Raw genomic sequence first — 24,489 nt, 5'->3', positions numbered from 1 at the left:
AATAACCCACCAAAGAAGAAAAAAAAACAAGTGTTTTCCCGACATTCAAACAAAAACCGTTTATTGTAAGTGCATCACTGCGGGTGTGTGTGAGTATGTGGAAGGAAGCGGAGGAATGTTAAGACTTTTTAGTGACCAAGGGCAGCGAGCGAAGCGTTGATATCCTTGACGGCATCAGCCTTGGAAGCAACGGCCTTCTTCTCAACGGCAGCAAGGGCGGTCTTGCGCTGGTAGTAAGCGGCAGACTTGGCCTTGCGCTTCTCCTCCAACTTGGCAACAACGTCCTGGTACTTCCAGCCATACTCTTGGGAGATACGACCAAGAGAGGTGTACTTGCGACCGGGCTTCAAGCGCTGGACACGAAGGGCATCGGGGATGACCATGCGCTTGACCTTGTCGTAGGGTGGGGGAACACCCTCGAACAACTTGATGCGCTCAAGAGCAGCAGCACCACGGGCGGTCTTGTGGGGGATCATACCACGGATGGCCTTGTACAAGATACGCGAGGGGGCGCGGAAGTGGAAGGGACCGCCCTTGCGAGGGTTGACACGGTTCTGCTTGTGGAGGTAGGCGTGGTACTTGACTGTATACATGAATGTGTTGCGTATAATCGTGAAATGAGGTCATGAGTTTTTTACTGTTATTGTTTGTATTATGGGATTATTTTACCCTTCCTCTCCCCTTTTTGTCCTCAAAAAAAAATATGAATGATACATACGCTTGTTACGGAAGAACTCGCCCGAGACGTTCAACTCCTCACAACGAACAACGACGACCTTCTGGCCGCTCAAAGCCTGCTTGGAAATGATAGAGGAGAGACGTCCGAGGAGATGACCCTTGCCATCAATGACAACAACCTTTTTTAAAAATTTATAAAATTATAAGTAAAAAGAATTCCAATTCAAGTCTTTTTTTTTCCTTCAATGCCACATTCAATCATATAACAAGCGTGTAGTTTGTCGTTCCACGTTATTGCTGTCTATGTTGTTTTTGCGAGTCAACATGGAGACAGGATGTAAAGGCTCACCTTTTCAAAAGTCGACATGTCGGTAGTGGAGCAGAAAAAAGAGAAGGTTTCCTCAGTGGCCAAAAATTCAAAGTAAAATTTTACACCGGCGGCGGTGGCTTGGAACTTTTGTCGCCATGGCAACTTGGGAGTTTGGAGTTCACTCCGCTTCAACTTCTTTTCGCGTGATAATGAACATCCTCTCTCTTCCGTCACTAATCCAGTTAATACACGTACACAACATGTATAGAGTGTCTTGGATTATAGAGCAACAATGGTGTCTCGTTTGCCCCTCCCAAAGCGTACTACCATCAGTTACTTGTTTATGACCACGTGAATTCAATATATATATAGAGAGAGAGAAAGAGAGTTTTATATAGTCTATTAGAGATTAATGATGTTTTAAACAGCAATAGAACAAATGTAGACCCAAAAAAGAATGAAAAAAATTCTGTACAAGAGAGAAAAAAAGAGAGGAGGTATATTAAGATATAAGAAAAAATTATTGTTTCAGTGAGAATGGCTAATATTGAGAAGAACTGGTAAGAACATGCCGCCTAGGATTGCAGCAACTTGCGATCCTGCCAGCTTATCCGAATGGGATGGTGGCCGTAACTCCTGTAAGGCATGCATGGCGACGTACAAAAAGGTGCCACCGGAGAATACCAGTAATACGCCTGTCCAGTATGCCAAATGGGCCGAGGCGGCGGCTGAAGACGATGCGGATGAGAAAACGTAGAGGAGGATGTATGTCAGGATTGCGCCCGTCGGTGCGGACATGGAGAAGAGCAGCAAATGTCTGCGCACGCTGATTCTCGACAAGCCCTCGGCGAGTAGTACCGTCGTCAACGCAAACGCAGAAGGCGCCTTGTGGAGCATGATGGCCAAAAAGACCACCATTGAGAGCTGAGGATGTGATGCGGACGCGCCCAGCGCTATCCCGTCGGCGGCTGCATGAACAATAAGACCGATTGTCGGTGTCATGGATCGTGTGGTAGGTGACCGAGAGCGGTGGCCACCGGAAGAGCCTGCTCCCGGTGATGAGGATGATGCTTGTCCTGCTGCTGCTGCTGATGATGATGATGAATCTTCGGACGATGATGCTGGTTCATAAGACGACGACGAAGAATGCATATGAAGCGAACTGAGTTGATCGACAATAAACATGGTTGCGAATCCCACAATCAGTGCGAGTCCTACAGCCGTATGCTCCGTAGACGTTTCGTCTCTGTGGTGGTAGTCGTATGGTTCCTCTCGTTTATCCAAACTGCTCGTCGCCGTTGGCACCGTCGTCGTCGTCATGTTGTTGTAGGTGTTTAAATAACTGTCATGAGAAGACGAATGTGGGTCGATGGCTGAACGATGAACGGGCATGTTGACGGATTCTTCGGCAATGGCGGATGCATTGGCACTGTACAAGGTTTGGACGCCTTCTGGTATGATAACGACGAGTGCTGTGCCAATGAGTAGTCCAACGCCAAGAGCTGTCAAATGCCTCAGCTTGGACTCGGAAAGCTTCGTCGAGAGCGGTATACAACCCGCTAGAAAGCTTCCGAGGAGCATTGTTATACATAGTAACAGTAACCATATGAATGGATTCACCATTTGGACAAAGAGAATAGTTATTGAGTAAGAGGAGGTATTTGGGATTGTGGGATGTGTAAAAAAGCTAGAGAGAAAGAAAGAGAGAGAAGGAAAGAAGGAGAGACGGGAGGGGAGGGGAGGGAGTTGAGATACACACGCACGTATATCACTTTTCATACACGGGGTCGGTTATTAAATATTTACGGGTCATTAATCTAATTAAGGTTCTTTTCAATATATTATTTACTGTTGATATACTTTGGAAAGACGCTAGCAAATATATTCCAGAACAGCTCGTTCCGTACGCCTTCAAACATGGACAACGTCAGCTGCGGGCCGGTGGCGGTTCTTGACAAGGGATAGGGTGGAAACTCTGACGACAAACTCCAACTCCAACGCGCCAGCTTCCTGCTGCTGTCATTTGCGTATACGGGTAACAAAGGCTCCGGTTGCTGCTGCTGCTGCTGCTGCTTATGTGTCCATGGGGTGATCAAGTCTGCCGCTGTGAATGTATCGTTGTTGTTGTTGTTGTTGTTGCTGTTGTTGTTGTCATCATTGATCTGATGCATTGACCGTGCACGGGTAAAGTACGAGTCCAGCTCATGTCGGGCACGATATGATATATTAACTTGAAGCGGAGCCCCTTCGCGGATATAGGTATCGTAATATTTGGCGAAATTGGTTATTAGAGAAGACCCGCTAATCACCGTGGCCAGCAAGTCGTAGTCCTTATCCGCGCTGGTTGCGTTATCACGGGGCTCAAAGTCGACCAGCGTGGATGCTGATGAATTGAACCGTCGCGAAAAGCGTTTCACCACACGGCCGTACTTTAGGTATTGGAGCCGGTCGACGAGGTTCAAATATTCCTTGTATGCGAGCACGTTTTCAGAACTGAAATCTTGCACCGCCAGTTGTACGAGCTCTTCCACCGCCTCCGGATCTCGCAGTAGCTTTTCGAGTGCTTCAGGCGTTTGAGGAACATTGGGCCGGTCTGTCCGTGAACTCTGGGAACCACGTCGATCGCCGCTATGACAGCTGCTTCTGTCCTCGTTTCGCGTTCGAAACTTAAACCATTCCGGTAGCAGCTGGGAGATGGGATACACGACCGATGTGAAATGGCTGATCGTAGTAAAGAATACGAGCCAATTGCGCGGAGCAAAAAACTTGTCAAAATAAACGCCTTCAGGTGTCCTGACCAGCGTGCCGTTAAAACGATAGTACCATATGATGGCCATGATACAGCAGATCGTACCCGCTGTCAAATCTATCAGGATCTCGTTCCGTATTCCATGGGCATCCTTGTACCGCTGTGCGCGCCAGACGATAGCCGGGGCGACAATGACCACAAAAAAGCCAACAAAGGCGAGCAGGATAAATACACCCCAATTGAGCTCGCAGTTTGCGTGGCGTAACTCGGCAAGGATGCATGCGACTACCAGCAAGGCGAAAATGAGAATGTACGCTACAAGCGGTCGAGCAATGTGGATTGCACGACAGTCTTTTTGGTGGACCAGCCACTGGTAGTCTTTGTCTTGGTCGACTTGTCGCTCGTTTTCAATGTTGCAGCTGATCGATGCGTATCGTATCTTGAACGCGTTGAGCTTCAAGAGAAAGTGGAGCCTATAAGCGCGCCAGAGGAGTGCAAACGTCCAGGTGTAGATGCCCAACACGACACCCCATAGCGAGATTTCGCAGGTGCCAATACCGACATAGGATTGGGATATACAGACGCCAGTGCTAAATACGAGATGACCCATTGCTCCAAGTGTTGTGCCAAAGGTGCTGCGCTGTTGGAGCGATGTGCGCTGCCATTGACGGAAAAGTCGTTGTTGGTCCGGTGCTTGAGAGATGGGTTGATTAAAGTGGCGTGTTTTGGTGCTGTGGGCCAAGTAGATGAAGATGACGGTTGTCAAGGTGATAAACACAAAGTTGGCGCATGTCATTGCAAAGTAGATCTTGCAAGCTCGGATTTTGGCCCGATCAAGTCCGCAAACATCGTACGGTGACTCGTAGCCGCTATACAGTCGTTGGATCGTCTCTTTGTCGTTACAGTCGGGCGACTGCGTATAGAATCCAATCATGATATCTTCATCTTTTTGTTTTGCTTTTACACTTGTTGTAGTTGCTGTTATGCAATGGAGAAAAAAGTACAAAAAAGCAAAGGTAAGGATTCAAACAACCCCCATCAAATTATACATTTGAAACACCTGCACTCGCTTGTTTTACTCTGAAACAAAGACCTATCAAATGCGCGAACCTCAAGAAATAAAAATTCGTGCTTTGGCCGTCTGCTCTCAGCTTAGAAAGGCCTCCCCTTCATATACGACGACGCGGAGTGCTTACATCATTTCAGCAGAAATGCATTCATCTCGACCAACGACAAGCAGAGCGCCACGAGATATACATACGCAATTTGCACTCAAGTGCCGGGCTGCCGCTGGCGAAAAAGTGACATCCATTCAAATAAGGCACGCCATAATAAACGAAATCCACATCAACAAAAACTACCCGGCTGCAGAAGAACTATTCCAAAATTTACTGACTTTACTACAAGTCAACAAGTCATCACGAATTACTTGTGACGATCCACGCTCTCAGCAACAAGGACGCCCTCAGTATCGAGTCAGCGATATAAGCAGTTTCCAAAAATCGATTGCCAAGATTGTACGACATGCGCCTTATCCCACCCGAGCGTTATACTATGCCAATATTTTCCTCAATGATGTTGAGCCGCCTCTACGAGATGCTAAGATAGAAAACACACTGCTGATTGATTTGATCAAGCAGTATGCTCGACATGGAGGCGATTTCCTGATAGAAGGGTTGGATTTTGTCAAAATTGGTGTGGAGCGTGGATTGGCACAACAAGAACAACAGTCGTCTCGATCATTGTCGAGACCGGATCATCATTTTGCGCAGATGAATGCGTTTGAGATTGCCTCTATGCCGATATTAAGACATCATCGATTGCGGTTTTCAAAAGATGGGCTGTTGCTCGAAATCATTGAATAACCGTGGTCTCTTTGCAACTCGTCTTCTTCTTGAGCGTCTCATGTCATCTACATCTACTTACTTTGCAACAACCCAGCGCTCCCTCATCATTTTGTATTTTCTCTCCCTTTCCTTGATGCTGTCAGATACATATGTCTCATCTGTCGTAACAACTTTTGAAATCTATCCTATGTGTCTTATTGCTGATTGTATTATTACAAATGGTAAATCACAACACCCGACGTGTAGCGCACACAGTTGTGTCAAACCTACACGCACCAACCGCTCGGGTGTCCCTGTCATTGGCCAGGCTGAACTTGATTTCGACCCAGCACGCAGCACAGTGGAAAAGTTGCGCCACTTGGAATCATTTGTTTTCCCACGATACCGTCCTGTAATTTTCTCTCTTTTTTCCCTTTCTCTTCACACCTTTTTAAAAAGAAAATGACTGCTGACATCTCCTCAAACGAATTCAATCACATTGCAAGGTAACGTTGATGAATTGACCCACACTCTACGTTCTTCTTTACTTTCTCTCTCCCCTGTATTCACGCAACACTTCTTTCGTCCTATGCACAGCACTCCTCGTCCCAAGATCTTGAACACCGTTCTCGAAAATATTGGCCAGACGCCTCTCGTTCGGATAAACAAGATTGGAAAGGAAGAAGGATTAAAATGCGAACTTTGTGAGTGTGATAAGGGTGCAAACATAAGGCAGCGCGCTTTTGCCAAGTGTGTGGAATACTGATTTGGCTTGTACTTACACCCGCTCTCAACTATTGCAACGACGATTCAAATAGTGGCCAAGTGTGAATTCTTCAATGCTGGTGGATCAGTCAAGGACCGTATTGCCAAGCGTATGATTGAAGAGGCTGAGGCTTCGGGATTGATCAAACCTGGCGTCAGCACTATCATTGAACCCACTTCTGGCAACACTGGTACGTACCAGTGAATCATTAGGGGGAAAGGGAGGGAAGGTGTGAAGGGAAAAAGTACGTCATCATTGAGAGAAGTATGCAATAACTAATGACGTATGGTTGTGTATCGCAGGTATCGGTCTTGCATTGGCTGCAGCTGTCAAGGGCTATCGAGTTATCATCACTTTGCCTGAAAAAATGTCCCAAGAAAAGGTCGACGTGCTCAAGGCTTTGGGCGCCGAAATCATTCGTACACCGACTGAAGGTAAGAATAATTTTTTTTTCTGTAACGAAACATCCTCATGTGTGTGTTTGCTCACATCCAATATGGACTGTTACTAGCCGCTTGGGATGCTCCCGAGTCCCACATTGGCGTTGCCAAAAAGTTGCGTGACGAGATCCCTAATGCCGTTATCCTTGACCAGTACGCCAACCCATACAACCCTATTGCTCACTATGATACCACTGCCGAAGAAATTCTCGAGTCCTGTGATGGCAAGCTGGATATGCTTGTCGCTGGTGCAGGCACGGGCGGTACCATTAGCGGTATTGCCAAGAAGATCAAGGAAAAGTGCCCTGACTGTAAGATTGTGGGTGTCGACCCACACGGCTCGATCCTTGCTGTGCCAGAGTCGCTCAACACTGCCACAGGCTCATACCAAGTGGAAGGTATTGGCTACGATTTCATTCCCGAGGTGTTGCAGCGTGGATTGGTGGATGAATGGTTCAAGTCGGAGGACAAGGCCTCGTTCTTGATGGCCCGTCGCTTGATTCGTGCAGAAGGTATCTTGTGCGGTGGCTCGTCAGGCACTGCCATGTCCGCCGCTGTGCAGGTCGCCAAGGGCTTGAAGGAAGGCCAGCGATGTGTTGTGATTTTGCCGGACTCTGTGCGCAACTACATGACCAAGTTCTTGAACGACGACTGGATGCGCGAGGGTGGTTTCACGGATGAAAAGTTCGAGTCGCAGAGCTTTGAAAAGAAGGCAGAGAAGGACTATGACGGTGCCAAGGTCGCGGATTTGAAGCTCAAGGAGGCTGTCACCACTGATAGCGAGACGACGTGCAAAGAGGCCATTGAGTTGATGGAAAAGAACGCATTCGACCAATTGCCAGTCACAGCTGGCCCTCAGCAGCGCTTGAAGGGTTTGGTAACGCTGGGCAACATCTTGTCCCGGGTTGCCTCCAAGCGTGCAGCCCTGACAAGCCCCGTCGCGGACGTCATGTTCCACTTTGATCAGCACACAAAGAAGTTTGAGGAAATTACCAGTGACACGCCCCTGGATCAGCTGACCCGTTTCTTCGAGAACCACTCCAGCGCTCTTGTCACCGACCGATCAGGCGACGTGCTCAAGGTCAAGCATGTCGTCACCAAGGTCGACTTGCTTGCCTACCTAGTCAAGAAGGCATAGATTGCTATAGTTCGTGTGTATATTTTGTGTGGGAGTTGTGCGTGAAGAGAGAGAGTGTGTGTGTTCATCTATTTATCAAAAAAAATCAAGAGTTACGAGTTAGCTTTTGTAACTCACAAAAAATGAAACCCCGCCCTTTCCATGTAAATCCACAGACAGAAAAAGAGAGAGAGAGAAAGCAAGTACTTACGCAAAGCATTCCCCAAATTCATGGGGGACCTCGGCCGCACTTTTTACCCGTGGGCACGGGGAATTTTGAAATAAGCAGGACTTACGCCCGGAGGCTGCCTGAGTAAAAAAAACAGCCGTTCGCGTGAAACTATGCAACATCCGAAGATGGGTCGAGACAGAGGCTACTAGGAACTGTGAAAGAAAGCAAAGGGGGAGGAGAAGGGGAGGGGGATAAACTATATAAAGAACGCAATAGACGCTTTTAATGACTTCCTGGGTCAGAGCAAGGGGAAGGGGAGGGGGGGATAAAATATACAAATAAGCAATAAGAATATGAGGCTTTTAACGACTTCCTCAGGTCCAAGTCAAAGCAAAAAGCACCCGCCACCGTCCAGATGGATGGATAGATCTTGACCGCAGCCGATGGACTACTTGACAGGTCGGCTTGTAGAAGCGGGATGACAGTGGAGCATCAATCTTGACCAGCATGGAGGTGTCTGTGCACTACCGCCACTCCGAGAAACAAAAGAGACGAATAGTTAATGGGAAACTGTCAAACCACACACACAAGATTCTATCGTGCTATACTTACCCATACTTCTACGATGAGACACAGGATAACCGAACACCCGGCCAGTGTAGAAGCAGAGAATCGCAGCCAAGACGAAAACACCTCTTATAGCTGACAAAAAAAAAGAACATTAGAGGGTTTCACACACTGTGCTATCTTTATTTTCTGACACGGCATTACCATCCTCCTCCATCCCAAGCTGGATTCAGCTATACTTTCATTTGTTTTGTCGTTTTACAGCAAAGTTATAGACAGAGAGAGATGGGGTCTAAGCCATACCAAGTCCAAACACATCACCGCAGAGCCATCCTCTAAAAGAAAAAAGAAAACATCTATGAGCAGCTGCATACACTTTTTGACATGTCACGGCAGACATCTTCCTGGTTCTTCAAACACGCAAAGACAAACACAAGCACAGCGATACTTACTATTATGACATCCTTGGCTTGGAGGAAGAGAGCCTTGAGTTAGAGAGAGGAAAAGCAAGAAGGGGATGACCAATTCTGAAAAAAGAATAAGAGAAGAAAGGGGAGGAGAGAAAGAAAACTTTTTTGAGAGACTGCCATATTGCATACGTCATGGTCAGGAGCCCTTTCCCGTCACGCTGCTGTACACACTGCACACCTTTGACGCGTCATCCCCAACACCCATGCCATCCTACTCACCTATCACACCAATGTTCAAGTCCCCTTTTGCTTATACTTACTATCTGTTACTTGTCCGCAGGACACAATTAACCCAACCAGCATAAAGCGAAACCTGAAGTAGAATGAAAAGAAGAAAGATCATGAGCAGGCTGTTCTTAATATGCAACTATTCCTGACACGTCACGGCATCAGCACCTCCAACAGACACTCGACTTCTCTCCAACTCATCCTCACATTTCATTCCCTACCGTACTTACAGTTGTTGCTTATGTTTAAGGGTGGGATGCAAACAACAAACCGAACCAACCATTTCAAAAAGTCAGAATCCTATAGTAGTAGCAGAGAAGAAAGGAGGATAACATTAGCGACTGTATGCTGTACACACACTTCTTTAGACACGTCGAAATTCATATCTTCTTTCGTATATCACATCCACATGCAAAACCTCAAGTCACACTTCACATTTTTCATATTGTACTTACTCTTGCATCTGTGCTTTGAGAGCCAACGTGAGGGGGAGATGGACCAGGTTAAGACGAGAAGAAGGTCTGTGTCAAAAAAGAAAGAAAGTGAGATAAACGGATCTTGAGATACTCGCAACCGGTTGCATACGCTCTTCTCACTCACCACCATAAACATACACTCTTCGATCCTCTAATCCGTTCCAATGACACTCACATTGAATAGCTTTGGTTTACAAACGTTGACGAGGAGGAAGAGGAGCGGCATGATTGCTGCGGCCGCGCGGTTATATAGAGTAATTAACACGGCATTTGAGCCAGTTCAATATATCCAATCAGATTGCTCTCTCACGTTTATGACGCGCCGAGATGTGTGGCTCCTCCAGATAAGAAAGTTTATTCTACATGAATGTATGACTATGTGAGTAGACGGGTATCGCATCGAGAAAAGACTCAAGCGGATAAGCGTTATAAACACGAGATGAAACTCACTTCAAATCCTTCATCATCTGAGAAGTGTCATCGCTTTAAACACGCTGGATACAAGTATCAATAAAAGTATCAACGTATACAAGAGTATCCAAAATCTCATGAGACATGGCGATCCCGCGCTTGCCGATGTTCCATTTGGTGGAAAAATTATGGTCCTTGGTGTTGACTTTTGCCAGGTACTCAACATTGTATCCTCTCTTCTACTTTGCATTCTTTTACTATTGAGCGGTAATACTTACGTTAAAGTATCTACATCAAACCTGGTAATAGGTCCTTCCTGTGATACCAAATGCATCGCGCTCGCAAATTGTACAGCAGTGTCTAATCGTTCATCAATTTGACCCAGTGTCACCGTCCATCGCCTTGAAACCAACATACGCGTCCAACAAGCTGCCAACACCAATGATGCAAACGAGCTTGGCCAGTCTATGCAACATTTACTTTGCATTGGTGATGGTGCCGAGCTGTTGGTGCCAAGCGGAACTTGCACACCCATAGTGGACTCTGCAATAAGACACGACTGATTGTACGCTCTCTCCAACGATATGTACTTGATGCTGAAATAGCCACTGGACCTCATACCGGCAACATCGTCTTGATCCCTCGCATAACTTTAACACCATCACAAATACGCTCCCCCATTTCTCTTCAAACGCATCCAATTCCCTGTTCGCCTGGCATTCACTACGACCCTCAATAAGGCACAGGATCAAACTTTTAACACTGTTGGCCTCTACTTACCTGAACCTCCTTTCAACCACAGTCTACTTTATGTGTAGCCATGTCGCGCGTCCACACCCCTTCTTCCATCAGAATCATGTTAGATCCCGAGAACTCAAGTATCGCAGGTCAGCAAGGCCAAAACATCCGAGATGTTGTTTTCCATGAAGTTCTTCTTTAATTCTTTATGGCGCCTATCCTCTTTTACCTTCTTATAAATATCAATACATTATCTTTTTTCAACACTTCTTTTTGCATTGCTTTCCAAATTGGAGATAGTTAAGTATCCAACTTTGACGACTTCGTATGGTAGACTACTTCTCACTACACAATGATCTTCCTTTTGTTTTTGAACAGACAATAAGCATATAATGCCGAAACACTGATGCAACCTCGCTCCATAGGGGGGTTTGGGGGGCTTGCCCCCACTTGCGACGCGTTTCCGTTGAATGACACGGAGCGAAGCGGAGGGGCTCATTCATCCGAGCGAAGCGAGGAAGGACCGCTAGTAATTAATAAAAATACAGCTTACATGTGATGGAACGTTTCTTTTGTTTCCCTCATCTCATCAACGGGCAGTATTTATGGCTGCTCCTTTCTTTCTGTTGCTAAGATATTGCGGCGATCGGCCTTTGGTTTTGACCATTTGCCCTCCTTCTGCACACCACATGAATTTCATTTATGCTTATTATCGCCCCTTCTTTCTATGTTCTTTCTATTCCCTCTCCGCATCATTGGCTGCGTTCTTGTTGTTGTTGTCCCATTATTGCTCCAAAACGCCACTCTTGGCCCTGTCTTTGTCCTCTTCAAGACCGTCCCATCACCTCATCTATTTAAGCAAATATTTGCGGACCAATCTTTTCTTTCTTTCTTTCTTTCTCTCTCCATTGTTTTTCATTTTTCTTCTTGGTTTTTTTTTGTTCAATGACTTTGACAACAACTGATTCAGCTTCAAGCGAGCCTTTAATACCTCCAGGTTCCCAGCTCAGTAACAGCGGATCTACTGAACAGCAACAGCAACAGCAGAAACCTGCACCTTCAGTCACCCGTCAAAAGTCGTTGAATCGGATGCTGGCATCCGCGACCCGTCGGCGACGAGGTCGAGGCCGTTCCAAGACGGAGAGCGCCCAAAGCAGCAGCAGCAGCAGCAACGTTAGCGCTGACGCTAATACTACAACAACAACTACTACTACTGCTACTACTACTGCCAAGAAACCTCTCTCAAGACAGAGATCACTTACCGACTTGGTCAGCAGGCTGACACTGTCTTTTCGATCCTCCTCATCGTCATCTTCTGCACGTCGTGCAGCCAGCAAGAATCAATACACCTCCAACGTTCAGGATTATGAAACATGTCGCTTGATAGGTACGACTAGTTTAGAGCCCTGATGAAATTTTTTATTAGCCCCTGAAATGATACCATCTGATTTATTGACAAAGGGGGATGATTATATTACCATTAGGGTCTGGAGCCACAGCGGCTGTGTATTCAGCCATCCACGAGCCAACACAATCATTGGTGGCTATTAAAAAAGTCAATCTCGAGTTGCTCGATAAAGGGAATGACGATGGTGCTCTGCGGCTAGAGGCGTTACGCAAAGAAATCCAGATAATGACTTTGTGTCGCCACCCGCACTTGTTGCCAGTCTACCAAAGCTTTGTGTCGCTGTCGCACTTGCACATTGTCATGCCGATCATGTCAGCCGGTAAAATAGCAGTAATCTTTTTAATAATTTACAAACGCCCACGCTTCTTTTTTTAATCTGTCACCTTCTCCTTTAGTTTTCTCCTAAAGCATGTAGTAGTAACTAATTACAATCATAATCACATATTAGGTTCCTGCCATGATCTACTCTTCCAACAAGGCTATGAGGGTCTAGAAGAGCCTCTGGTCGCATGGTACTATCATCAAATTGCTTACTTTTGTTATATATATCGATCTATTCAAGTTAATGGAACTAAAAAAAATTTGTAATAGTATTATTAAACAAGTTGTTCTTGGGTTGCAATATTTGCACGGAAATGGACTGGTGCATCGTGATGTCAAGGCTGCGAACCTGTTATTAGACCATGACACAGGTATTGTTAAGCTTGCCGATTTTGGTGTGAGTAACCACTTGCGGGTCACAGTGGATCATTCTCATGCTGGCGGACGACAACAAGGCGACTCTTTGTTACCAACAACGGCAACTACTATGGACGATATTTTGCAGCTAAAGCCTACGCTCAAGCCGACTACATATAACGATACGGATCATGGTGATGCCAGTAGTACGCTTCCCAATATTTCGTCATTTGGATCTTCTATGCAAATGTTATTGCCACCCTTAGCTGTGGCGCCATCCGCTTCATCATCGAATAGCGACGACGATGACTCTAAAACTGACAGTGACGGGGTCGTGCCTGCTGTGCAGGTATCATCACCGCCTTCGACGCTTTACCTCTCGATCGATACCTCTCCCAGAAAACAACAAAGACGAACACAGCGGCGAGGAGATGGACTGTATGTGCCAGGAATGGATCTCTCTCCTGCTCCGTCATGTGATTCTTCGTTTAGTAGACCTAATAAAAACGCTGCGCGTCGCTCATTTGTCGGAACACCATGTTGGATGGCCCCTGAAATCCTGCAGAACCGTGAATACAATACCCAGGTCGATATTTGGTCTCTTGGCGTAACTGCCATCGAATTGGCCTGTGGTAGGCCTCCTTATACCGAGTATGATCCACTGACTGTAAGTAGCAGAATGATCTCTGTTAGATCAACATCATATATATACATATACTGCATGATAGCTGATATACATATTTAAACGTTTTCTCTTGGCCTGACATCAGATATTTTCAATGATCTTACATGAGCCAGTGCCCTCGTTAGAAATGTGCGGCTGTCCATACGATTATTCGGTGCATTTCCAAACCTTTTTAGACCAATGTCTACACAAGAATCCAGAAGCACGTTGCTCCGCTTCCGAAGCACTGCATCATCCCTTTTTGCGCAAAGCACAATCGCCACAATTGCTGATGCGCCACTTGTCGAAAATAAAGCGTCCAGACATGATGTTTTATGCCAACCAGCAACGACAAAAAGGACAGCAACACCATCATAATCAATGGGTTTACCAGCGTCATTTACGGAGCGACGAACAAGGTACCTTTGCTGTTATTGCTATTCTTTTCGTTTTTCTGCAGATCATTTTAATTGCTTATATAGTAACATATATTGATATTTCCCTTTTCTTCTTTAATTCATCGAATATTGCAGAAACCACATGGAACTTTACGCCAAGACAATCTATGGCTGAACGAGATGGCGATGATGATGAGGAGCAGCCAGATGACGAGTTCTCGCCTCTCGACTCTGCTTCACCTATGACGCCTATTTCAGAATGGGCACCACCAGTAGTGGAGCAGCAGCAGCAGCAGCAGCAGCAACCAGACCAACAAGAAGAAAAGGACTTCCCATTCCAAGTTGTAATGACCAAAGTTGGGCAGCATATGCGTCCCATTGCCTAGAAAGACTGCCTCTTACTCCCTCCTTTTCTTTTCCTTTTCATATGCGTACATGCATATCTATATCAGTAAGAAAGCATTCCCCAGACAAAATTGTATTTTGCCAAAACTCTTCCTCACAAAATATCCAAAAAAGAACAAAATTTACAATTGTAGGCGTTATATTCTTCTTTCGTTCTATGTTCTTTCCTATATATATTTACAAATAGAGTGATGCTGGCGGTTGATGGAGACAGAAAAGTGTGGAGAGAAGAGTGGTGGATCATGAAGTATTGTTTTGATCTTCGTCGTCGCTAAATGTATTAATGAGGGCATTGAAATCCGATTCGCCCAATATCTCTGACGAAGAAGGTGCAATCGACTCGTCTGCTTTTTCCTTCTCTGCACGCTCGTTTAACTTGCCCTGAAGAAATTGTGCCGTGTTTGCCTGCGAGGCCCGCTCGCTCATTGCTATCGCCTGCTGGATGACATAATCCATGGTCGCGTCGGTGATCAATAATCCACACATTTCGGTATAGCCATGGTTGGCCGCATACAGTAGGGGCACGTTGAGTCCGGGCTCGGTTTCGGGATAGCATGGATCTGCGCCGTTTTGGATCAAATACCGCACCATATCAATTTTGCGTTGTTGCACAGCAACCAACAATGGCGTTTCCTCCATAACATTCACGACATTCACGTTACACCCATGGTTGATGAGCGCATGTACGGCATCGATCCGGTTCCAGAGCACTGCATGGTGCAGTACCGTGCCGAACCGAGTCTTGTCATTCATATCCGCCTTGCCGTCGACGATCAGACTCTGCATCACTTCTGTATGGCCCATACCAATCGCTACAGCCAGCGCAGATAACTGTCGATCATTCTTTGCATCTACTTGAGCACCATGCTTCAACAATTCTTGGACACCTTTGGCGAAATTATTGATAGCTGCGAAATGGAGCAACGTGGATCCTTTAGGGTCATCGATCTCCAAGGAGGCGCCTGCTTCCAGCAAAAGTTGGAGACACTCGAGTGATCGAGAGAATAGACTGTTTGTTAATGGTGTGTGTCCGAGCGCATCGCGTGCATTGATATCCGACTCGTGTTCCAATAATATTTCGGTCGCGTCGACCTGGCCAGCTGCAGCCGCAGCATGGAGTGCCAACTCGCGATCGGGTCCGTGTGTCTGGTTGACATCTATCGTGGGTTGCAATAACAATATCCGTAGTGCCTCCATGCTTTGATTCCGTGCTGCGAGGTATAAAAGACCATAACCTTCATTGTTGGCAATGTCAAGCGAACCTTTGGATCGAATGTACTTGTACAATGCTTTTACATCAAACGCATCCAATGTTATGGATTTCCAGATGGTAGCACCAGGGTCGATTGTTAAGGCGTTGGGCATGGTTGTGTCGGTAGCTTGTCGTTTAGGATGGGGCGTTTCAGTTTGATCGTCACTGTCCTCATTGGCTCGCTTTGGTTTTGTGGAAGACGGCGTTTGCTCCATATTGAATTAAGGTCGGTGTGATGAAAAAAAGCTGTGGTTGTGCTTTAATATTGAAAACGCATAAATCCCGGCCAGTTTGATTATACAGGCTTTTCTATTGGTTCCTGTGCAATTTATCGATTGTCTCTATGCATGGCAGTAGCGCAGCCATATAATTACACACATACTTGACCTAAAGCAAAATATAGCCAGAACAAGCTTATTTTTTTAGAGGGCATAAATGCGACAAAAGGCGGCATAACATCAAACGTGTCTCTACTTCTTGATTCTAGGCTGATAGACGGGTTTACGAGTAAACTTCTCCGCTGGTAATCCAACCTCCGCAGCCATATAATCACACTCATGGATGTGTCCGTCGACGATACCTTTAAAGTTTGATAGCAGGTTCTCAATCTCTAGTGTAAACGGCTGAGGCTTGAAAGATAGATCGATTGTCAGATATATACGTGTATATTACCTCCATGAATTTTCCAGTAGCGCTGTAAGTTTTGAAGGTTGCTTGAAATGCTACAACATCGATTCCGGGATGCTGTACAGGCCATCTAAGTCTTATTGTGTGCGGGTGACATGTATCTTTGCCCTCTAGCATTCGGGACGTCATTTGAGCGTGATAATGCTGGCTGGTTGTCGATGCTGTATACTTAACACAGTCAAACCACTGGGATCGGTAAAGACTAACAAACTTTACGTAACGAGCTATGCAAATTTCAGGAACTAGAGCCAATAGGCGCTTCCATATATTTGGTGCATATAGCGAATGGTTTTCGTGCCAATCGTCTTCAGGGATACACATTTGATCGTACCACATATGCATAATTGCTTGCGGATGTCCTCAAATTTGGCCGATTTGACCTTACGCGGTATCCTTTTCCATCCTCTTGTCTTTTGCCTTGATTTCCTGTATGGAGACATGATCTCATGATTTTGAGCTCCCCACTTTCGAATACCGTGGTCTTCCCAATAGTTTCGCCTATGGAGGCTTCTCCTGTCTGATTCTAGGATTATGTCAACGTGCAGTACCCTTCATTCACTTTGCTGCCGCGTTCTATGCACATGTAAGACGTGCGAACGAGCAAACCCAGGCATGTTGTTCCGATCTTGATATTTGGCAGAAGGTCCACTGCCATTGTCGACGTATTACTCTGTCTCGTAAGTGATATACATTCTCAATTTTAGTATCAGTTAACGTATATCGTATCTTTTGGGCGCTTTCAAGTTTACTGTAGGTAGTTTTTTGCTGTAGTCGGACAACGACACATTTGAAAACGACGCCTGCGCCAAAACCCAATAAGCGTTAAATTTTGCTTAGTAGCTTACTTGAAAACGAGTGGATTCAGGAAATTATTTTCGTCGCACCACTAACAAAACGCGCTGATCTTTGAGTAATAGGCGTGTTTAGTGTTGTCCGGACGAAGCTCCTGCGTAGTTGTTTGCGTACGTTGTCTGGATTGCAGCATGGCCAAGTTCAATTCGGCAGCGTGAACGGCATGGTTGTTTGATTGACTAGCTATCCCTTTAGCTGACTGGGAACACGAGGAGCCGATATTGTAGATTTGAGACAAATAGTTATGATGTTGTTGAAGCGTGATGATAATAAAAGCGTATGGCAAAAATACACGGCACGTTCTTGTCAAGCCTACTTTATATAGTCGTCACACATAGAATACTAAATCTACATACTGTATCCACCAGCTTTCTCTAAAAGTCAATGTTTGTGTCTGTTTCTTTAATTACTTTCAAACCAAGAAAACAAAAGAATAATATATGATGTAGAGATAATGTATATAGAAATACTTCATGCAAATTAGACTGGAAAGGATTGTGATGTACTAGGAGTGCAGAATTATAAGAGAGAAGGGTAGTCATTATTCTTGTAGCGCTTGATCCGTTGATGCCAAGGGAGTTCTCTACTGAGGCTTTTCTTCTATTTTCCCTTGATCTTGACAACCAATTCAGAGACAGGCTTGTTTTCTTCAACGTGCTTGTAGATATAGCCGATGATGCGCAGAGCCTCAGCTCGCTTGTATCGAGTTTGCTTCTCCACCGTCTACAAGGATTAAAGCTGCGTTAGAATGCTTTTGATGATCCTTCCATAATCTCAGCCAGGGTCGCTTCCCAATAAACGCTACCTTATCTTGCAGAATTGTGTCACAAACTTGCCGCACAGTAGCTTCCACTTCGAATTTTGACGTCTGCCATAAAGCCTTGTATGCCTAAACCACAGACAGTTACCACATATCGTCAGTAAAATCGGTAAACATCTTCTCGGCTCCTATACTTTCCGCCATCTCACACTCATCAGTCCAAAGTCATATAAGTGAATAATTACTCTGTTTGTGGCCTCCTCTTCCAGCTTTAATCGGTCTGCCTGTTCCATTCCTTGTTCCTCTGCCTTGGCCACCATTTCAGCAACAGCCTGCATGTCCATGGCACTCTTGACTGTTGACCACAGCTCTTTCATGATGTGACGCTTCTGCTTGACATTGTGGAATATGCTTGGCATCTCACCACCCTTCAACCCCAAAAAGTGTTTTGCTTTGCTCGAGTAAACACCACCAACCGCATGCAACAGTTCCAAACCGTAGCTTTCGCTTTTTAACTTTTCGGCCTCAATCTTGATCTGTTCTTCAAAGGCCATGACCGACTCGGTATCTCGTTCGCCCTTGACGTACAAGTCGAGCTTGTGCAACAATGTCTCGGCCAATTTCTTAACCCGTTCCTGCTGCACCTTTTGCATCTTTTCCATTTGTTCTTTTGACATGTGCGGCTGCTTGGCCTTTTCATCTTCGGTTCCACTAGCAGCTGCTTCACCATTCTCGCCGTTTGTCTTCTGCTGGTCTGAATCCATAGCCTCGCTAAACATTTCACCAATACTCAAATCGCCAATGATACCTAGTAGCATGGTCTCAGATTAATAATTGCCTTTGCTCGTTTTGTAACTAACAAATAACGGGGTTATATTTACTTCGGAAAGCATCGCCGCCAAACATCTGCTGAAAGTGTTCACGAGGATCCACAAAACCACCTTCGGGAGCCAAATCCTTGTCTTTACCATACTTGTTGTAATGGGCCCGTAACTGGGGGTCCATCAACACTTGGTATGCTTCTGAAATTTCTTTGAACTATAATTCCAAATATATGCACATGTAAGTTTAGGTCTTTGTGTCAGTGCGCAGTCGCTTATTTTCTCAGACAGTTCTTTAATATGTTGGCTGCAAAAAAAACGTACCTTTTCTTCTGCTTCCTCGGACTTGTTTTTATCTGGATGGTATACCTATAATACACGAAACAGTCAGTAAATTACTTCGATTCTCGGAGGAATTGCACTCGATCCTTACGATGGCCAACTTTCTATAATAGTAAAAACAATCATATGGTTATTTAAGCTTTTGCATTCCTTTCTTTTTCTTGTTCCTATTTTCCTTGTTTCATTCGAAACAACTTACCGGAATGCCTTCTTCACTTGAAGACTCGTGGCATTGACGGGCACTCCGAGAAGATCATAGTACGAGGTATCAATAGGATTTTCATCCGTTCCAAATTGCGGCATGGCTTTGTATGTGTGACGAAATAGAAGAAAAGGAAGAGAAGAAGAGAGCAAAAAAAAAAAAAAAGAACGCTTTCAAAAATGGAAAGTGACTTTTTGTGTATGGTTTCACTCGCCCGGCTTGGCATTTAACCACCCACACACATCATCACATCATCCATCCCTTTCACCGTTGTTTATTTACTTTCTTTTTTTTTTAATCTGTGAATCCAAGACATGTCAGCTAATACATTGAATATGTCAAGAACCGGGTAGCTACATAGACTTCCCGCTGGGTATCCGATACAACCGTCCATGGTGTCCAAACTGCAGCACACTCTTCTTGCAGGAATTTGGTTTTGACACTAGACGTTATTTGAGGCATATGAGCAAAGGAAAACAAAAACGTATATTCTTGCTCTCCGTCAATTGGCGTATAGGGTGGCAATGTCGCTGGCTGGGAGACCAAGTCCTCAATCATATCATCATCGTCGTCGTCAGAGTTCCCGCCAGAAGCTTGTTGCATTATATGCGCCAATTCGCTAGGTCGAACCTGAACACATCGACCAAATATTAATCCACGTTCAACCCAGCTATCAAGGACACGAAATAACGTTGCATTATCGAATAATGAGCAGACTTGTGGTAAAGATCCTAGCTTGGCCACTGCGTCAAAAAATTGTTTTGTGTGTTTTTGTTAGAACATTTTACCGAATAACCGATTGCTGGGTCGCATCATTCCCTTTTTCCCCTTTTCCCGACTTACTCTCAGCTCGGACTTTGCTCTCCCATGCTGCATGATCCTCAGCTGCTCGTGATATCTGTCTTAAAATGTCTGCAGCTGGTCCATCACTATATACAACCATACAAATACACGCACTCCGGTGAGTTAAACGTAATCTCAACCGACACAATGATAGTAAATCCTACGTTTTAAAATCGAGCGGCTTGTTCTTTGGTGTATATTCTTGATCTTGATGATGGTGGCGATGGTGATGATGACGGTGGTGGATATTATTGTTACTGTTTTTATTGGCTGTTACAGGTATTTTCGGATAGACTTTTGGCAACGATGCAGATTGGAGCCTAAAATCAGGAATCGGTGCGCATTCGATTCTTGCTGGCGTTCTTTCTTGCATTGATGCTCGATTCATGATTGAAGGTCTTCGCTGAGGCTGCCAAGGCTGTTGTTGTTGTTGTTGTTGTTGAGAAGAGTCCAAACCATCGTCATCGGTGACAAAGCTGCTTAGAATTTCGTCGTCGTCTAAAGTCGATGAGGACGACTGTTGTGTTGACGATCGAAATCCAGGTGTTGGCCGCCAGTCATCCAGTCCATCTAGAATATTCTGCGGATAATTTTCGCTGCTGCCGCCGATATGATCATGTTCTTGTTCGTCACCGTGTACGCCAATAGGTGCATCATCATCTGTAAACCCTGCTATAGGATCGCTTGTAGGTGGATTCTCAGTGTCATCTTCGGATACAATGTTGGAATGGATCCCATCGAAACTCATGACAAGCGTATCGTCTTGAGCAAAAAAATTATCGTTCTCATCGTTATTGTCAATAACTGCTGCTGTGAATCGTTCGTTAGGGTTGTAGGTAGGGTCTTCTGGATCGCTCAGCGATTCAATGGTTGATACTGTCTAATTATTTTACGCGTCGCTTCAGCGTCGATCGCCATATACACAAAAGGAACTCGTCTTTTAAATGTTTGCTCTTACTTCGAATGATCGATCAAATTGGTCTGTCACATGACGTTTGGAATTGTCTCTGCTGTCAACGTTGCTCTGTCATTCCAATTAGTCAATTGTTTCGAGCATTTAAAAAATTAGAATAATAGCCACTTAAATTTCATTGCGATGCTTACGTTCGGCCGTTTCATGAAGGTGGAGAGAAAGCGCAGCAAAGAAGCCGCGGCGGGAGCAAGCGCATTGGGCAATTAATTTAATGAAATAATAGTACGTGTTAAAGTTACAAGAAAAAAAATTACAAAATGCGTATAATTATATATCTATACGAGAGGGAATATATACGAAGGACTTGTTAACATAAATAAGGTAGACGAGTGTGGGAGAAAACACGCATATCTCTCACTCGTTTCCACTTTGCTGATTGTTAATACCAGTGGTGGCAATAGCCGTACTTGAGTATGATTTGGGCTTGTTCAGACCCAATTGTGTTGTATCATATCCTTTATCGGCCAAATAAGCTTTAAAGTCAATATCCTGCTCAGCTAAGAAATCAGGTCCAACTTCAGGTAATAAAAAGAATGCAGCTACACTAGCAACAAAGCAGATGGCAGAGCCAATAAGGAAAGGACCACGGATACCCATAGCTTCTTGCATAGGCTTGAAGGCTAAAGTGCCTACTGTTGCACCGACTTTTCCCATTGCTGTTGTTGTTGTTGTAGCAATAGTATACTTACTGAGTATGTTGCTCTGACCCAAATTACCGTTTTCAAACAAATACAGTAAACTTACCAGCAGCAATACCGTATCCAGTTCCTCGTACTGCCGTAGGAAACAGTTCCATGGCATTTAATCCCATACAATCGCCCGGTCCAAACTCACCGAAGGCAAGGAAAATACCGTACATGATCTAAATAGAATTGATGAAATCAGGTCAAGAACGCATACTTTACTTTAACCCGATTCAACCATCATCGTATAGCCCTATGACTATGATACTTACCACAAACATAGGGAAACAGTTGGCGGAAAGGGGCCCATAGGTTCCACCCAAGATAAAGCCAACAATGGCCTGCGCAAAAAGACCTAAAGCCAATGTTTTTCTCCGTCCAATCTTGTCAACCACTAGCGCACCACCAATTGCACCAGGGAGGTAGAATGCGTACAGCAGAATGTTCCATGCAGTGGTCTCGATCAAAGTGCCATTGGGTGCAGCCGTATTAATGATGATGGTCGAGAAAACGCCGTTGGGGAACGATACTACGTCATACGCAAACCATAAACCAGATGTCAGGAGCATACGTCTCCAGTACTTTTTCATAATGAGCCAGTAGGGTACTTTTTTCTGTAATGCTCCTTGCTGATATCGTTTCGAGTCTGCCATTCGCAGCCGGACTATACATATTTATCGAAATAACAGGTACATTAGTCTCTATGGTAGGATGGTTAAAACAGTCGTTCATTTGAATAAGGCTATGCTTACAGTACAATACAGACAAGGGTGGCACGATACCAAGGCCGAGGGCTAGTCTCCAGACGGGCTCAAGGTTGTCCTTGAAGATAGCAAGCAAAATCACAACAACGATGGCGGAAACTACATAGCCGACATCGATCACAAAGTTCGTGACCTACAAGTCTCGTGTGTGTAATCTTAGCATCATGCGCGCATAGAAGCCACTACTTTGGTCGGTACAAAAAAATAAGAAGAAGAGAGCTTACAAGGACGAATAAAGCTCCTCGTTTTCCAGGGGCAACATCGTCAGCTGACTCGCCCGCTGAAACCTAGAGTAGAAAATCAAAGAAATCTGGATAGTCAGCTAAATGCAAATCAAAAACACCGAAAGATATCATGGAAACTGCATTACCGACGAGCAAGGATATTCTCCTCCGACGCCTACGCCCAACACGCCGCGAGAGACAACCATCATCCACAGAAGACCGGTTGGGGTTACACCGCTGGATGCGGCAGACATGGCAGCACCGAGAATCACCAAGACAGTTGTCAGGATCAAACCGATTTTTCGGCCCACTCGATCGATGATGAGACCGAAGCCCAATTGTCCCACGATGGCACCGACAAACAAAGCATACGACAAGCGAGACGACATTGTGTCATTAAAGATCTCTGTGCCGTATATCTCCGTCATGAGCAAGTTGATGAAACTAATCACACCGCTTTGATATCCATCTGACAATAATGCAAAGCCGCTAAAGATGACGTTAAAGTACGAGGCGGTTTTCTTCTTTTTTGATCCTATAGTGACATGCTTGCCGTTGTCATTATCATCATCATCATCATCGTCAGCATAATGATCAGTTTGTAAGTCCTTGCTTATGATTCGATCCATGGCTTTGGCGGAGACATCGTTAGCAGGGTCTGCGCTTGATGGTTTGAGTGATGGCTGCTGTGGTGTCAACGAAGCACCAGCTGATGTATTGTCTGTCCCCATATCGTTTGTAGGTAGAAAGTAAAGTAGTGGGGAGAAAGAGAGAGAGAGAGAGAAAAGGGGTCACTTCAAAAAAAGAGAGAGAGAGAGAGAGAGAGAGGATAAAAAGTACCAGTCCTACATGCAATCATGTGGTGCTTCTCAAAGATACCCACATTCTTGGCTGTGTGCTTCTCAGGAACTACTTTTTTCCGAAGGACAAGTGCATCCTCAATCTGGTCATTTTGGACATTTTGGGCCAATTCGTTCAAATGCACAAACACCTTATTGTTGCCGCCAGAAGAACACTGGAGATAAAGCTTTGTACTCCTTTTTTTACGAGGCTTATAGTCTCTTTATAGGTCACTGCTCATTTTGATACTCGCTGCGTCGTCGCCGTAGTAACAAAATCGCCTTAGTAACGTATCTTAAATTCCTCTGTTGGCTTGTTTTCCGCGGGTATGACAGGAAGCACCTGTCAACATGGGATAAATTAACGTTTATATCCACAATCATACATAAATGTCGCTTATATGGATCGCAAATTGAGCACGGAGCATATTAATTGGTTGACTTTTGATTTCACCAAGATAAGTTTGAAAAATATTCTGCGTTGTACAAGATCAAGAAAACAGCACAGCCTTCTGATTCTATCCGCGCTTTCCGAGAAAACAAGGAGCGTTCCAATAGGAATACTAAACTCTATTATGATTCTAACTGTGGTGCATGCATTCATGCCCAAAACTCTGTCTAGCTATCAATGTCAAATCTACTACGTACCATTAAACACCAAGAGATTAGGCGTACTCATGATCACCTTGTTGGTGTATGCGCACTTAGGAACAACATGCAGCAAGATGGCGTGCCACTTGCTGCTG

General features: G+C 45.0%; 9 protein-coding genes across 9 annotated transcripts; 3 read left to right on the top strand and 6 right to left on the bottom strand.

Annotated features, from left to right (window-relative positions):
- Positions 1-37: 37 nt before the first annotated feature.
- Positions 38-1,069, bottom strand: BDB00DRAFT_835879 (60S ribosomal protein L16). Its single transcript, XM_053124428.1, has 3 exons — positions 1,028-1,069; positions 719-857; positions 38-583 (listed from the first exon to the last, which is right to left on the bottom strand). Exons 1-3 carry the CDS (start codon positions 1,043-1,045, stop codon positions 129-131), a joined length of 612 nt encoding a protein of 203 aa, XP_052977159.1. The 5' UTR covers positions 1,046-1,069; the 3' UTR covers positions 38-128.
- A 2,360-nt stretch (positions 1,070-3,429) lies between these two features.
- BDB00DRAFT_742708 (uncharacterized protein) lies at positions 3,430-4,032 on the bottom strand (the record flags this gene model as incomplete). Its single annotated transcript, XM_053118480.1, has 1 exon — positions 3,430-4,032. A coding segment is annotated over one exon (603 nt), but the record flags the coding sequence as incomplete, so codon positions are not given.
- A 774-nt stretch (positions 4,033-4,806) lies between these two features.
- Positions 4,807-5,789, top strand: BDB00DRAFT_835877 (uncharacterized protein; the record flags this gene model as incomplete). Its single annotated transcript, XM_053124427.1, has 1 exon — positions 4,807-5,789. A coding segment is annotated over exon 1 (761 nt), but the record flags the coding sequence as incomplete, so codon positions are not given.
- A 145-nt stretch (positions 5,790-5,934) lies between these two features.
- Positions 5,935-8,118, top strand: BDB00DRAFT_835876 (cystathionine beta-synthase). The gene is made up of 4 exons (XM_053124426.1): positions 5,935-6,267; positions 6,382-6,519; positions 6,632-6,763; positions 6,841-8,118. The coding sequence occupies exons 1-4, from the start codon at positions 6,153-6,155 to the stop codon at positions 7,905-7,907; spliced, it is 1,452 nt and encodes a 483-aa protein (XP_052977156.1). The 5' UTR covers positions 5,935-6,152; the 3' UTR covers positions 7,908-8,118.
- A 3,753-nt stretch (positions 8,119-11,871) lies between these two features.
- Positions 11,872-14,581, top strand: BDB00DRAFT_930870 (kinase-like domain-containing protein). The gene is made up of 6 exons (XM_053129021.1): positions 11,872-12,335; positions 12,433-12,675; positions 12,805-12,868; positions 12,948-13,701; positions 13,805-14,117; positions 14,232-14,581. The coding sequence occupies exons 1-6, from the start codon at positions 11,894-11,896 to the stop codon at positions 14,480-14,482; spliced, it is 2,067 nt and encodes a 688-aa protein (XP_052977155.1). The 5' UTR covers positions 11,872-11,893; the 3' UTR covers positions 14,483-14,581.
- A 133-nt stretch (positions 14,582-14,714) lies between these two features.
- Positions 14,715-16,439, bottom strand: BDB00DRAFT_525133 (ankyrin repeat-containing domain protein). The gene is made up of 3 exons (XM_053117729.1): positions 16,426-16,439; positions 16,136-16,333; positions 14,715-15,999 (listed from the first exon to the last, which is right to left on the bottom strand). The coding sequence occupies exon 3, from the start codon at positions 15,966-15,968 to the stop codon at positions 14,742-14,744; it is 1,227 nt and encodes a 408-aa protein (XP_052977154.1). The 5' UTR covers positions 15,969-15,999; positions 16,136-16,333; positions 16,426-16,439; the 3' UTR covers positions 14,715-14,741.
- Positions 16,440-17,426: 987 nt separating this feature from the next.
- Positions 17,427-19,553, bottom strand: BDB00DRAFT_835840 (X-domain of DnaJ-containing-domain-containing protein). Its single transcript, XM_053124425.1, has 7 exons — positions 19,415-19,553; positions 19,307-19,319; positions 19,198-19,242; positions 18,934-19,090; positions 18,298-18,860; positions 18,098-18,181; positions 17,427-18,015 (listed from the first exon to the last, which is right to left on the bottom strand). The coding sequence occupies exons 1-7, from the start codon at positions 19,516-19,518 to the stop codon at positions 17,893-17,895; spliced, it is 1,089 nt and encodes a 362-aa protein (XP_052977153.1). The 5' UTR covers positions 19,519-19,553; the 3' UTR covers positions 17,427-17,892.
- On the bottom strand, positions 19,531-21,409 carry BDB00DRAFT_835828 (uncharacterized protein). The gene is made up of 5 exons (XM_053124424.1): positions 21,365-21,409; positions 21,219-21,284; positions 20,425-21,140; positions 20,261-20,346; positions 19,531-20,160 (listed from the first exon to the last, which is right to left on the bottom strand). Exons 1-5 carry the CDS (start codon positions 21,377-21,379, stop codon positions 19,739-19,741), a joined length of 1,305 nt encoding a protein of 434 aa, XP_052977152.1. The 5' UTR covers positions 21,380-21,409; the 3' UTR covers positions 19,531-19,738.
- Positions 21,410-21,587: 178 nt separating this feature from the next.
- BDB00DRAFT_915295 (major facilitator superfamily domain-containing protein) lies at positions 21,588-23,533 on the bottom strand (the record flags this gene model as incomplete). The annotated part of the gene is made up of 6 exons (XM_053128697.1): positions 21,588-21,889; positions 21,978-22,095; positions 22,177-22,580; positions 22,669-22,813; positions 22,905-22,967; positions 23,051-23,533. The coding sequence occupies 6 exons, from the start codon at positions 23,531-23,533 to the stop codon at positions 21,588-21,590; spliced, it is 1,515 nt and encodes a 504-aa protein (XP_052977151.1).
- Between the last annotated feature and the right edge of the window lie 956 nt (positions 23,534-24,489).

The sequence above is a fragment of the Zychaea mexicana genome, assembly GCF_025766255.1.
Source record: "Zychaea mexicana strain RSA 1403 chromosome Unknown BDB00scaffold_65, whole genome shotgun sequence".
NCBI lineage: Eukaryota > Fungi > Mucoromycota > Mucoromycetes > Mucorales > Lichtheimiaceae > Zychaea > Zychaea mexicana.
This window is presented reverse-complemented; position numbering and strand designations above follow the sequence as displayed.